The sequence below is a fragment of the Oncorhynchus keta genome, chromosome 22 (assembly GCF_023373465.1).
Source record: "Oncorhynchus keta strain PuntledgeMale-10-30-2019 chromosome 22, Oket_V2, whole genome shotgun sequence".
NCBI lineage: Eukaryota > Metazoa > Chordata > Actinopteri > Salmoniformes > Salmonidae > Oncorhynchus > Oncorhynchus keta.
The window spans coordinates 13834714-13847044 of NC_068442.1; the positions used below are offsets into that span (position 1 = coordinate 13834714).

Genomic DNA, 12331 nt, shown 5'->3' on the forward strand with positions numbered 1-12331 from the left:
GTGTTTAATAACCATTAGCAATGTGGACAAACAGATTGTCCTGTTTCCATTAAGTTAATGCAGTGTGTGCTACGTGCACTTCAGCAGGAGGAAATAGAGAATCACACAATCGTTCAAACTAGTACATTTCATTTCAACCAGTTTCCATTGGGTTTTCAAGCTCAGGTCACTCAGCATTCAATGACATTTAATAGACATTACATACATAGGATTAGGAGAAAACACATTTTAGCTGTTATTATCACCATTTATGTCATGATAATAATAACCATGACACGATTGGGGTCAGTTCCATTTATATTCAGTCAATTCAGGAAGTAAATCAAACCTCTAAATCCAAATATTCTCAATGCTTTTCAATTAAGATTTTTTTAAAACATTTTATTCCTGAATTGTCTGAATTGAAATGGAATTTACCCCCACCCTGCATGACACTATATGATGCACAATGAGAGGTGAACAGACAGAAAACACAATGAGGTGAGAAAGGATGACATCACTACCTGCACAACAGGGACATGTCCGTGTAACACGGCGAAAGTGAGAGGTGTCCCCTGGCGCGTTTCGGGGTAGACTGAGGGGTGCTTGTGCACTGTGTTTGGCACCTGGGAAGTCATCAGGGAGGTTCAGGGAAGAGAGATATAAAGCCATTAAAATTCTAGTCTATGCAGCAAAGACAAGCAACTAAAGGAGGGTGTCTAAAGGAAGGAGAGCTGGGTCGTATTCATTAGGCACCAAACCGGGGGGGGGGTGATTGAAACAGGGAGGGTCTACTTGGACTTACAGACAATAAAAAAAGCTAACTTGTTTTCTGCTCGCTTTTAAAACTTTTTCCGTTGCATGCCCTAATGACTACGACCCTGAGGTAATTAGCTAGTTAGCCTGCGGCAAAAGCCGACATCCTGCAGATTTTGTTGCTAAACCAACTCAGTCGATTCTGTCTAATTCTGCTTAACAGTGTAGTACTCAGATACTTTCCACTTTTCAATCTTTTCCAGCCTTGGTCTGTCTGTCTGGAGTCCAAGGCTGACCTAAGTTGACCTAACCTCAGTAACTAGACCACATTTCCTCTCAGGCAGACAGTCAATCAGGGGTTGAGACAACAACTGGGAGCACATGAATGTGAGGCTGTGAGCAGAGACCCGTGAACGAAGCACACACAATTCCCTCGAGCAACTCTCAGAGTCTCTGAAGCGGACACTCATTTTGAGCTTTTCTCTAATTGACTTTTCTCAAATTTGCTTTGCTTTAATGTACTTTTCCTGACCTTAATTACTCTGAGGATACACAGAGGCAGAAGTAACACATGTTTATTCTATTTGACCTGGTGTGTGCAGTTCTTCAGAAATACCGGAAGCAACAAACAGTGTCCTGTTGCCTAATCAATCAAAACAGTCACGTGCTCCATTGAACTTTATTTCGATGAATCATTATGAACTCATTGCGATGATAACGAGCGTTCAAAATAACCAATGACATAAACCATCCTCCGCCTACTGGAGTGTTGTGTTGAGTGCTTTGTTCTGGGGTTACCACTATCATGGCCGACATGAATTCTGATGTGATGGCTGGTGGGTTCCACAGTCATGAGGTGACTCAACAAGACTTGGACTAACAGGCATAGGCCACCATTACATGTAACTAGGCTACAACCAAAGATCCCCCAAAGCTTACCTGAGAAATGCCTCACACATATAGTATTTAATGTTCTCTTTTCATTCTTTGTACCAAAGGAATAGCTAAAAGGTGAGCGTACAGTTATGTCTGTGTAATTCAACTGTAAACAGTGTGTCATTAAATTGTGTACAGCAAACAGCATGGCGGCCCGTGCCTCATGATTATGACCGTACCCTCTTCTCACTATACATACAGCATGGCAACAGGAGAGGAATGGGGACAGATGAGGGACAACACAATCTGGGTTTTCTCCCGTCTCACAACACATAAATTGGAATGATCACGACAAACAAGACAATGACCATAGGAGTTTGCAAGACAACACAAACAGATCTGGGAACAGGCTACATACATATCATTCTAGACAACATGGTGTTGTCATCATCACTGACCTCACTGTTGATGTCTGCTCCAGCGTCCAACAGCATCTGGACCATGGCCTCGTCCCCTCTCACACAGGCGTACATCAGAGGGGTCATTCCCTGATGTACATCAGAGGGGTCAGGGGTCAGAAGATACATTGGTCACATTACAGTTAGGGTTTTGTTTGACAGATAGTCCAGATGTTCAGGGTTATGTGAGTTGAATAAAGCAGATATGAAGCAGTATGACAGTGGATGGCTGCTTTACACTGTGAGTTTGACCATCTGGGTTCGAATACGCACAGTTTCTCCTGTGCCCTACAATACTGTGTTAGCTCGTGGAGCTAAAGCCTAGGCATTACCTCGGTGAGCTAACACAATTCTTCAGGTCTTAGACAAGGTTACTACTCATCATGCGAGCGTGGTTCACCAAACTACCGCAGATACATGAGCACAAGTCAAAGCCATCAACACATGGCAACAATCCTCAGCTTGACCTGTATCTGACTTCTTGGATTTGCTTACAGCACACTTGGACTCCATGTTTGAAATTTCCCCCTCCAGCCACTTTGATTAACTACAGTAGCGTGTGGCGTTGATCATGGAAAACTCAGAGGAGTAATGTTCTGCAGCTCCCTAAGACACTGGGAACAGTGTGTTTCCAATGGCTCCTCAGTCAGTCTAAACATCAAAGGCAGGAGGCAGTCTGGAGGGAATGAGTTGCGTTCTTCAGCTCAGAACAGCCTCAAACTAAAAACTGAAAATGGAATGTTGCTGGTTCACTAGCAACATTGTGTGTGTGTGTGTGTGTGTGTGTGTGTGTGTGTGTGTGTGTGTGTGTGTGTGTGTGTGTGTGTGTGTGTATACACGATTGACAAAATTTGTGAGTACCAGACATTTTTCCAGTCCTCACTAGTATGAAAAGGCTATTTTAGTCGTAGAAGTTGTGTTTAGGGTTAGAGTTAGAATTCTGGTTAGGGTTGGAATTAGTTGTCTCATTTGCAATGGTGCCCTGAGGACAAAAAAACAAATGATTGACAGATATACTGTCACAGCTGGTAATCGTTGTCTCAAATTGGGGGATCATATTTAAGTAGCTGTTTTTCCCACCTGTGTTTGTGGGATATTGTTTATGTGTAGTTGCATGTTAGCACTCCATTGTCGTCACGTTTCGTTTAGTCTTTATTGTTTTGTTGTGTGGTTCACTTATGTCTAATAAAAAGATGTGGAACCCAGATCACCCATGCATCAAACGATCGTGACAGAATATCCCACCACAACAGGACCAAGCAGCGTGCCCAGGAAGAGAGGGTAACATGGACTTGGGAGGAGATTCTGTATGGGAAGGGACCCTGGACTTGGGAGGAATCCTGGCAGGACAGGATCGCCTTCTTTGGCGGGAGACGCAAGGAGAGAAGGGGGGGACAGCAACAACGCCGGGGTTCGTGGCCACAGAGAAAGCCCAAAAGGCAGCCCAAATATTTTTTGGGGGGGCCACATGGGGTGGTTGGCGGACCTGGGGAGTGAGCCAGAGCCTGTGTGGGAGTCGATAGAAAGTAATGAGAGATACCGGAGAGAGGTTATGGAAAGGAGTATGCTGCAGCGCAAGCGCGTTGGAAAGCGCCTTCTCAGCCCGGCACCATCTGTGCCATCTCTACGCACCAAGTCTCCACAGCCCATAACTTCCTGTGCCAACTCCTCGTACTCACCGTGCAAAGTGTGTTAAAGTTCCGGTACAATTAATGCAGACTATAGGCACCAGGTCTCCAGTGCGTCTTCACAGCCCAGTACGTTCTGTGCCAGCTCCACGCACCAGGCCTCCAGTGCGCCTCCCCAGTCCGGCACTTCCTGTGCCTGCTCCCCGCACTCGCCCTGAAATGTGAGTCACCAGTCTGGCGCCACCTGTGCCGGCTCCACGCACTAGGCCTCCAGTGCGTCTTCCCAGTCAGGTGCGTCCTGTGCCGGCTCCACGCACTCGCCCTGAGGTGTGTGTCACCAGTCCGGTGCCACCTGTGCCGGCCCCACGCATCAGGCCTCCAGTGTGTCTCCCCAGTCCAGAGCTTCCGGCGACGGTTCCCAGTCCAGAGCTTCCGGCGACGGTTCCCAGTCCAGAGCTTCAGGCGACGATTCCCAGTCCAGAGCTTCCGGCGACGGTTCACAGTCCAGAGCTTCGGGTGACGTTTCACAGTCCGGAACCGCCAACGACGGTCCACAGTGCAGAACCTGCTGAGACAGTCCACAGTCCGGAACCTCCTGAGACGGTCCACGGTCCGGAACCTCCTGCGATGGTCCACAATCCGGAACCTCCTTCAACGGCCCATGGTCCGAACCTCCAGCTCCAGGGCAGGAGCCTTCCTTTGCACCGATGCCCAGTCCGATTACGGCGTCCAGTCCAGCTCCAAGGCAGGAGCCCTCCTCTGCACCGATGCCCAGTCGAGACACGGCGTCCTGTCCCACTCCATGGCAGGAGTCTTCCTCTGCACCGATGTCCAGGCCAGGGCTGGTGTCCAGTCCCGCTCCATGGCAGGAGCCTTCCTCGGTATCTAGGTCCAGTCCAGGCACAGTGTTCAGCCTGGCTCCATGGCTGGAGCCGCGGAATGAGCGGGTTCTTCGGCCCGCACCAGAGCCGCCCCCGATGCTGGCGGGATGAGCAGGTTCTTCGTCCTGCACCAGAGCCGCCACCGATACTAGACACCCCCCCCTAACCCTCACTTTATGTTTCAGGTTTTGCGCCAGAGTCCGCAACTTGGGGGAGGGTTACTGTCACGTCCTGACCAGAGAGTCCTTATTTTCTATGGTGGAGTAGGTCAGGGCGTGACTGGGGGTTAGTCTAGTTTATTATTTCTATGTGGGGTTCTAGTTTTGTTTTCTATGTTGGTGATTTTGTATGATTCCCAATTAGAGACAGCTGGTAATAGTTGTCTCTAATTGGGGATCATATTTAAGTAGCTGTATTTCCCACCTGTGTTTGTGGGATATTGTTTATGTGTAGTTGCATGTTAGCACTCCATTGTTGTCACGATTTGTTTAGTCTTTATTGTTTTGTTGAGTGGTTCACTTATTTCTAATAAAAGATGTGGAACCCAGATCACGCTGCACGTTGGTCCAAGTATGCTTCAAACGATCATGACATATACAGTTGATGTCGGAAGTTGACATACACCTCAGCCAAATACATTTAAACATAGTTTTTCTCAATTCCTGACATTTAATCCAAGTAAAAAATCCCTGTTTTAGGTCAGTTAGGATCATTACTTTATTTTAGGAATGTCAAATGTCAGAATAATAGTAGAGATAATTATTTATTTAAACTTTTATTTCTTTCATCACATTCCCAGTGGGTCAGAAGTTTACATACAATCAATTAGTATTTGGTAGCATTGCCTTTAAATTGTTTAACTTGGGCCAAACGTATCAGGTAGCCTTCTACAAGCTTCCCACAATAAGTTTTGGCCCATTCCTCCTGACAGTGCTGGTGTAACTGAGTCAGGTTTGTAGGCCTCCTTGTTCGCACACACTTTTTCAGTTCTGCCCACAGCTCTGTTCTGCCCAGTTGTGTCCTCATTATGCCATCTATTTTGTGAAGTGCACCAGTCCCTCCTGCAGCAAAGCACCCCCACAACATGATGCTGCCTCCCCCGTACTTCACAGTTGGGATGGTTTTCTTCGTCTTGCAAACCTCCATCTTTTTCCTCCAAACACAACGATGGTCATTATGGCCAAACAGTTTTATTTTTGTTTCATCAGACCAGAGGACATTTCTCCAAAAAGTACAATCTTTGTCCCCATGTGCAGTTGCAAACTGTAGTCTGGCTTTTTTATGGCAGTTTTGGAGCAGTGGATTCTTCCTTGCTGAGTGGATTCTTCCTTTCAGGTTATGTTGATATCGGACTTGTTTTACTGTGGATATAGATACTTTTGTGCCTGTTTCCTCCATCATCTTCACAAGGACCTTTGCTGTTGTTCTGGGATTGATTTGAACTTTTTGCACCAAACTACATTCATCTCTAGGAGACAGAACGCGTCTCCTTCCTGAGCGGCATGATGGCTGCGTGGTCCCATGGTGTTTATACTTGCGTACTATTGTTTGTACAGATGAACGTGGTACCTTCAGGCTTTTGGAAATTGCTCCCCTGGATGAACCAGACTTGTGGAGGCCTACAATTTTTTTCTGAGGTCTTTTTCTGAGGCTGATTTATTTAGATTTTCCCATGATGTCAAGCAAAGAAGCACTGAGTTTGAAGGTAGGCATTGAAATACATCCACAGGTACACCTTCAATTGACTCAAATTATGTCAATTAGCCTATCAGAAGCTTCTGAAGCCATGACGTCATTTTCTGGAATTTTCCAAGCTGTTTAAAGGCACAGTCAACTTAGTGTATATAAACTTCTGACCCCCTGGAATTGTGATACAGTGAATTATAAGTTAAATAATTTGTCTGTAAACAATTGTTGGAAAAATATATTGTGTCATGCACAAAGTAGATGTCCTAACCGACTTGCCAAAACTATGGTTTGCTAACAAGAAATTTGTGGAGTGGTTGAAAATCGAGTTGTAATGACTCCAACCTAAGTGTATGTAAACTTCCGACTTCAACTGTAAATATATTACATCATGTTATTACAACAAGTAATAATAGAAACAATTGCATACTTCAATTAAATGTAACAACAGAGTTTAAAACTGCCCTATCGGCACCGGGAATCCCGGTGTAATTTGTTTTGTAAAGTATTCCCTAACTGTGGTGCCTTAAAACTAAAGGCGGATTGACCAACTTTGTGGAGACAAGCGAGATCTCAAGAGTTAATCCAGGGGGTCAGTTAACCGACCATGCAAACATATTTTGATATTTTAACAGTGAAGTGAGATACATTACATAACCAAAAGTATGTGGGCACCTTCTCGTCGAACATCTCATTCCAAAATTATGGGCATTAATATGGAGTTGGTCTCCCCTTTGCTGCTAACAGCCTCCACTCTTCCGTGAAGGCTTTCCACTAGATGTTGGAACATTGCTGTGGGGACTTGCTGCCATTCAGCCACAAGAGCATTAGTGAGATTGGCAATGATGTTGGGCGCTTAGGCCTGGCTCGCAGTTGGCGTTCTAATTCATCCCAAAGTTATTTGATGGGGTTGAGGTCAAGGCTCTGTGCAGGCCAGGCAATTGCTTCCTCACCGGTCTCGACAAACCATTTCTGTATGGACCTCGCATTGTGCATAGGGGCATTGTCATGCTGAAACAGGAAAGGGCCTTCCCCAAACTGTTGCCACAAGTTGCAAGCACAAATTTCTCTAAAATCTAATTCTTTGCTGTAGTGTTAAGATTTCCCTTCACGGGCCTCCCGAGTGGCGCAGTGGTCTAAGGCACTGCATCACAGTGCTAGAGGCGTCACTACAGATCCGGGTGGGATCCAGGACTGTGTCACAGCAAAGCCATGACCGGGAGACCATTGGGGCGGTACACAATTGTCCTAGCGTCGTCCGGGTTAGGGGAGGGTTTGGCCGGCAGGGATGTTCCTGTCCCATCGCGCTATAGCAACCCCTGTGGCGGGCCGGGCGCAATGCACGCTGACACGGTCACCAGTTGGACGGTGTTTCCTCCGACACATTGGTGCGGCTGGCTTCTGGGTTAAGCGAGCAGTGTGTCAAGAAGAAGTATGGCTTGGCAGGGTCGTATTTAGGAGGATGCATGGCTCTCGACCTTGGCCTCTCCTGAGTCCGTACGAGGGTGGCAGCGATTGGACAAGACTGTAACTACCAATTGGGGAGAAAAAGGGGTTACAAAAAATAAATCAAAATAGATAAATTCCCTTCACTGGAACTAAGGTGCCTCACCTGAACCATGAAAAACAGTCGAAGACCATTAATCCTCCTCAACCAAACTTTACAGTTGGCACTACGCAGTCGGGCAGGTAGCGTTCTCCTGGCATCCCCCAAACCCAGATTGTGATGGTGAAGTGTGATTCATCACTCCAGAGAATGCGTTTCCACTTCTCCAGAATCCAATGGTGGCGAGCTTGACACCACTCCAGCCAATACTTAGCATTGTGTCTGGTGCGGGGCCATGGAAACCCATTTCACGAAGCTCCCGACAAACAGTTCTTGTGCTGACATTGCTTCCAGAGGCAGTTTGGAACTCGACCGTGGGTGTTACAACTGAGGACAGACCATTTTTGCTCTCTACGCGCTTCAGCACTCAGCAGTCCCATTCTGTTAGCTTGGGTGGCCTACATGGGTGGCCACTTCGCGGCTGAGCCGTTGTTGCTCCTAGACGTTTCCACTTCACAATAACAGCACTTATAGTTGATCAGGGCTGCTCTAGCAGGACATACATTTTACAAACTGACCTGTTGGAAAGGTGGCATCCTATGACGGTGCCAAGTTGAAAGTCACTGAGGTCTTCAGTAAAGCCATTCTACTGCCAATGTTTGTCTATGTAGATTGCAAGGCTGTGTGCTCAATTTTATACACCTGTCAGCAACAGCTGTGGCTAAAATAGCCAAATCCACTAATTTGAAGAGATGTCCACATACTTTTCTATATATAGTTTATGTTGGAAGCTTGTTGAGCAGAGCTTTGTAAACAAGAATCTAGTAATGAAGGGTTCTACGGGACTTTAGTGAGGTCCAGCTCACCTTCTGATACAGGAAGCAGTAATATGTATTAAAACTTACCCTACTGTTCATGGTGAGGCAAGATCTATTCTTAAAACAGAAGCCCACTTTATATCTAAACTTTTTAATTCGCTCATTGAGCATGTTTTTTTACATTTAAATCTTTATCAATCCAGACACCGAGATATTTTTGGGCGGGAACCAACTCGTTGTGAGTGCCATGAATTAGAGAACAATATTTAGTTTTGCCCGCATTAAGTAGGGATTTCTGTAATGCAACAAAATCAGATTGCAGCTCTAACAATGCCTGGTCTACAGTTAGAACAATGGTATACCTAAACATACCGTCTGCATACAGATAAATATTACAGGATTTAATACATAGACCAATATTATTTATATAAATAGTAAAGAGAACAGGTCTCAATACCGACCCCTGCGGTACACTTTTCGTAATATTGAGGAAATAGAATTGACCCCATCAGAAAGCACACTTTGTGTCCTGTCTGTTAGAATGCTCTTAAACCATTTGCACGATTCCTTGTCCAGGCCCATTTCAAAAAGTTTTTGAATGAGTAGGGAATTGTCAATGGTGTCGAATTCCTTGGTAAGGTCTATAAATAGGGCAGCACAATGTTTTTTATAATCTAGCCAATTCAACACATCATCTAAAACCAGACTAGTGCATATTTAGAATAGAGTGAGAAGGTAAAACATTTCTTGGCTGGGTCAGGGATTCTAGTACCTTGGCTAAGCAAGATAACTTTCAGCAGTAATTATGTAAATCAGAAGGATCTCCGGCCTTTATTCAGGGGGAGGACATGTGCCGCTTTCCAAATCTTAGAGAAAACACCAGCAGCAAAAATACAGGTTAAAGGTTCAACAGTGAGGATTAGGTTTAAATTTAGAGTTAGGGATTAGGGAAAATAGGATTTTAAGTGGGAATCAATTTTAGGTCCACAAAAAGTCCTCACAAGTATAGTAAGACGTAGCTGTGTGTGTGTGTGTGTTGTCCCAATGGACTGATGTGTGTAGAAGAGAGTGGGCAATACTGAGTTTCACACGTTTACCACAGAGCAGAAAAAAGTGGCAGGTCAAATTGAGTTGAGAACATGGGTGGGTGGTTGTGGGTGTGGGCATCCATCCATGTGTATATGAGGCCGAAGGGGTGCGTGCGTTTGTGTGTGTAAGCATCTTTGCTAGTGCTTGCCTGCCTGCAAGGTGTCTGCTTGGTTTTGCGTTATGTCTGCTCTATGTTCTGTTCCCCAGGCAGTGTGCGTGTGTGTGTGTGTGTGTGTGTGTATGTGTGTGTGTGTGTGTGTGTGTGTGTGTGTGTGTGTGTGTGTGTGTGTGTGTGTGTGTGTGTGTGTGTGTGTGTGTGTGTGTGTGTGTGTGTGCCTGTGAATGTGTGTGTGTGCCTGTGTTCCTGTGAATGTGTGTGTGTGTGTGTGTGTGTGTGTGTGTGTGTGTGTGTGTGTGTGTGTGTGTGTGTGTGTGTGTGTGTGTGTGTGTGTGTGTGTGTGTGTGTGTGTGTGTGTGTGTGTGTGTTCCTGTGAATGTGTGTGTGTGTGTGTGTGTGTGTGTGTGTGTGTGTGTGTGTGTGTGTGTGTGTGTGTGTGTATGTGTGTGTCTAACTAACCTGTTCACTCATGCTGTTGATGCCGTCAGGCCCCAGCAGATTGACAGCCTGTTTCACCAGGTCGGTCCGGCCACAGTTGAGCATACGGAAGCCCAGGTCTTGGAGGAATTTAGCCTCTGTAGAGGCTGCATCCAGCTTGCGGGAAGCACAGAAACAGTCATCCGTCCTGGTAGGGAAATCACAGGAAAGGAAATCAATGAGCTGAATTTAGAGTGTGACAATGATTCTGGACAGAAATTATTTGTGTGTTAAAAGACTTGAGGTGTGTGTGTGTTCGAGTGTGTGTGTTGGAGTGCGTGTGTGTGTATGTGCATGTGTGTGTGTGTGCACATGGGTCCATCCGTGGTAGTGTGTGTGCATGTGTCTGTTTGAGTTCATATTGTTGAGTGTAGGTGTATCGAGCCTGCGTGCCATGTGTGTGTGTTTCCATGCCGTACTTGAGCTGGCGTGGTTCACAGTCCACCCCTGGCAGTAGTAGCCTGGCGGCCTGCCGGATGTCGTCACTGTCCACTGAGAAGCTGCGGCGGTGCTCAGCTTGAGCCACCGATACCCTGATCCACTCCATCAGGGGAGGCAGCACGAGGAAAGGCCTGCAGACACATTAACACGCACACACACACGCACGCGCACACACACGCGCACACACACACACACACACACACACACACACACACACACACACACACACACACACACACACACACACACACACACACACACACACACACACACACACACACACACACACACACACACACACACACACACGCACAGGAGTCATCAATATTAACTATGGGCTGACTGGTACAGGTAAAAGTTGTCCTGGTTTAGATCTAGGATCTGCTTAGCTTACACAAATCTGACATTCTAACCATTGTCATTTATTTAAAAGTGACTTTAGATCAGTGTCTTGGAGCACAGTTATGCTACTCCTTTATTCAGAGACCCTAACAGCTGGTTCCCATTTAACTGTATTTGTTCTTTAGAGGATGGAGAAACATATTAATATGTATGTACACCTGTCAGTCATAGACATTATTACTATTAATATGAATATGAATATACATGTAATGTTAATATTGAACAATACTGATGTGACTCTAGATCACTGCATATTATCTCACACAAGATAGCTCAATGCCTTGAATGTCCAGCCCCAGCTTCACTCCTACATGTACAGTGCCTTCGGGAAAGTATTCAGACACATTGACTTTTTAGGTTACAGCCTTATTTAAAATTGATTCATTTGTTGTTTTTTTCACCTCATAAATCTACCTACAATACCCTATAATGACAAAGCAACAACAGGATTTTAGAAATTTTAATAATCCAATTTTAATAATCAATAATTAATGGAAACAGGAAGCATCTGAGCTCAATTTTGAGTCTCATAGCAAAGGGTCTGAATACTTATGTAAATCAGGTATTTCTGTTTTTTATTTTTAACAAATTAGCAAAGCATTCTAAAAACCTATTTTTGCTAAGTCATTATGGGGTATTATGTGTAGGTTGCTGAGGATTTTTATTTACTTAATCCATTTTAGGATAAGGCTGTGGAAAAAGTGAAGGGGTCTGAATACTTTCCGAATGGCACTGTACATCTGTCATATATTTGTCACTTATAATCAGTCTGTCATTCATCAGTAGTATTCTAGCCTGAGGGAGAATCCTGCTATTTAATTATTCAAATTTTCATCACTGCACACATGCAAATATAAATTACTCCCTTCAAAGTCCTGTGAAACATGTGACCTTGAGGCACTATGACACAATCTGTACCAGCGTTTCAAAAGGCACAACACCACATCATGAAGTAGTGTATATTTTATCGGCCAATATATTCCACTACAAAACCAACAGAAAAGCTCAGACATAGTTCACGGGCTAGCTTTAAGACGTGTTTCCGACCATTCTCTTTGAAGATTTCCAATTAAGTGTAGACCTAGGCAAGGTTTTAAAACACGATTGGAATCACGCAGCTTTCCCAATTCTGCTCTACAAATCTGTTCATTAGGAACCTTTCTTTGTGGTGCTCAG

At 45.1% G+C, this 12331-nt stretch overlaps 1 protein-coding gene across 2 annotated transcripts in view; it reads right to left on the reverse strand.

Annotated features, from left to right (window-relative positions):
- The window catches only part of btbd11b (BTB (POZ) domain containing 11b), a 138555-nt gene that overhangs the window by 12853 nt on the left and 113371 nt on the right, over positions 1-12331 (reverse strand). The window contains exons 4-7 of one of the 2 annotated variants that reach the window (XM_052474817.1): positions 10732-10884; positions 10295-10460; positions 2070-2159; positions 504-605 (exon numbers count right to left, since the gene is read on the reverse strand). In XM_052474817.1, the coding sequence (XP_052330777.1) occupies positions 504-605; positions 2070-2159; positions 10295-10460; positions 10732-10884 (511 nt within the window). The remainder of the gene's footprint in view (positions 1-503; positions 606-2069; positions 2160-10294; positions 10461-10731; positions 10885-12331) is intronic. The other variant, XM_052474818.1, reaches the window with a different exon arrangement.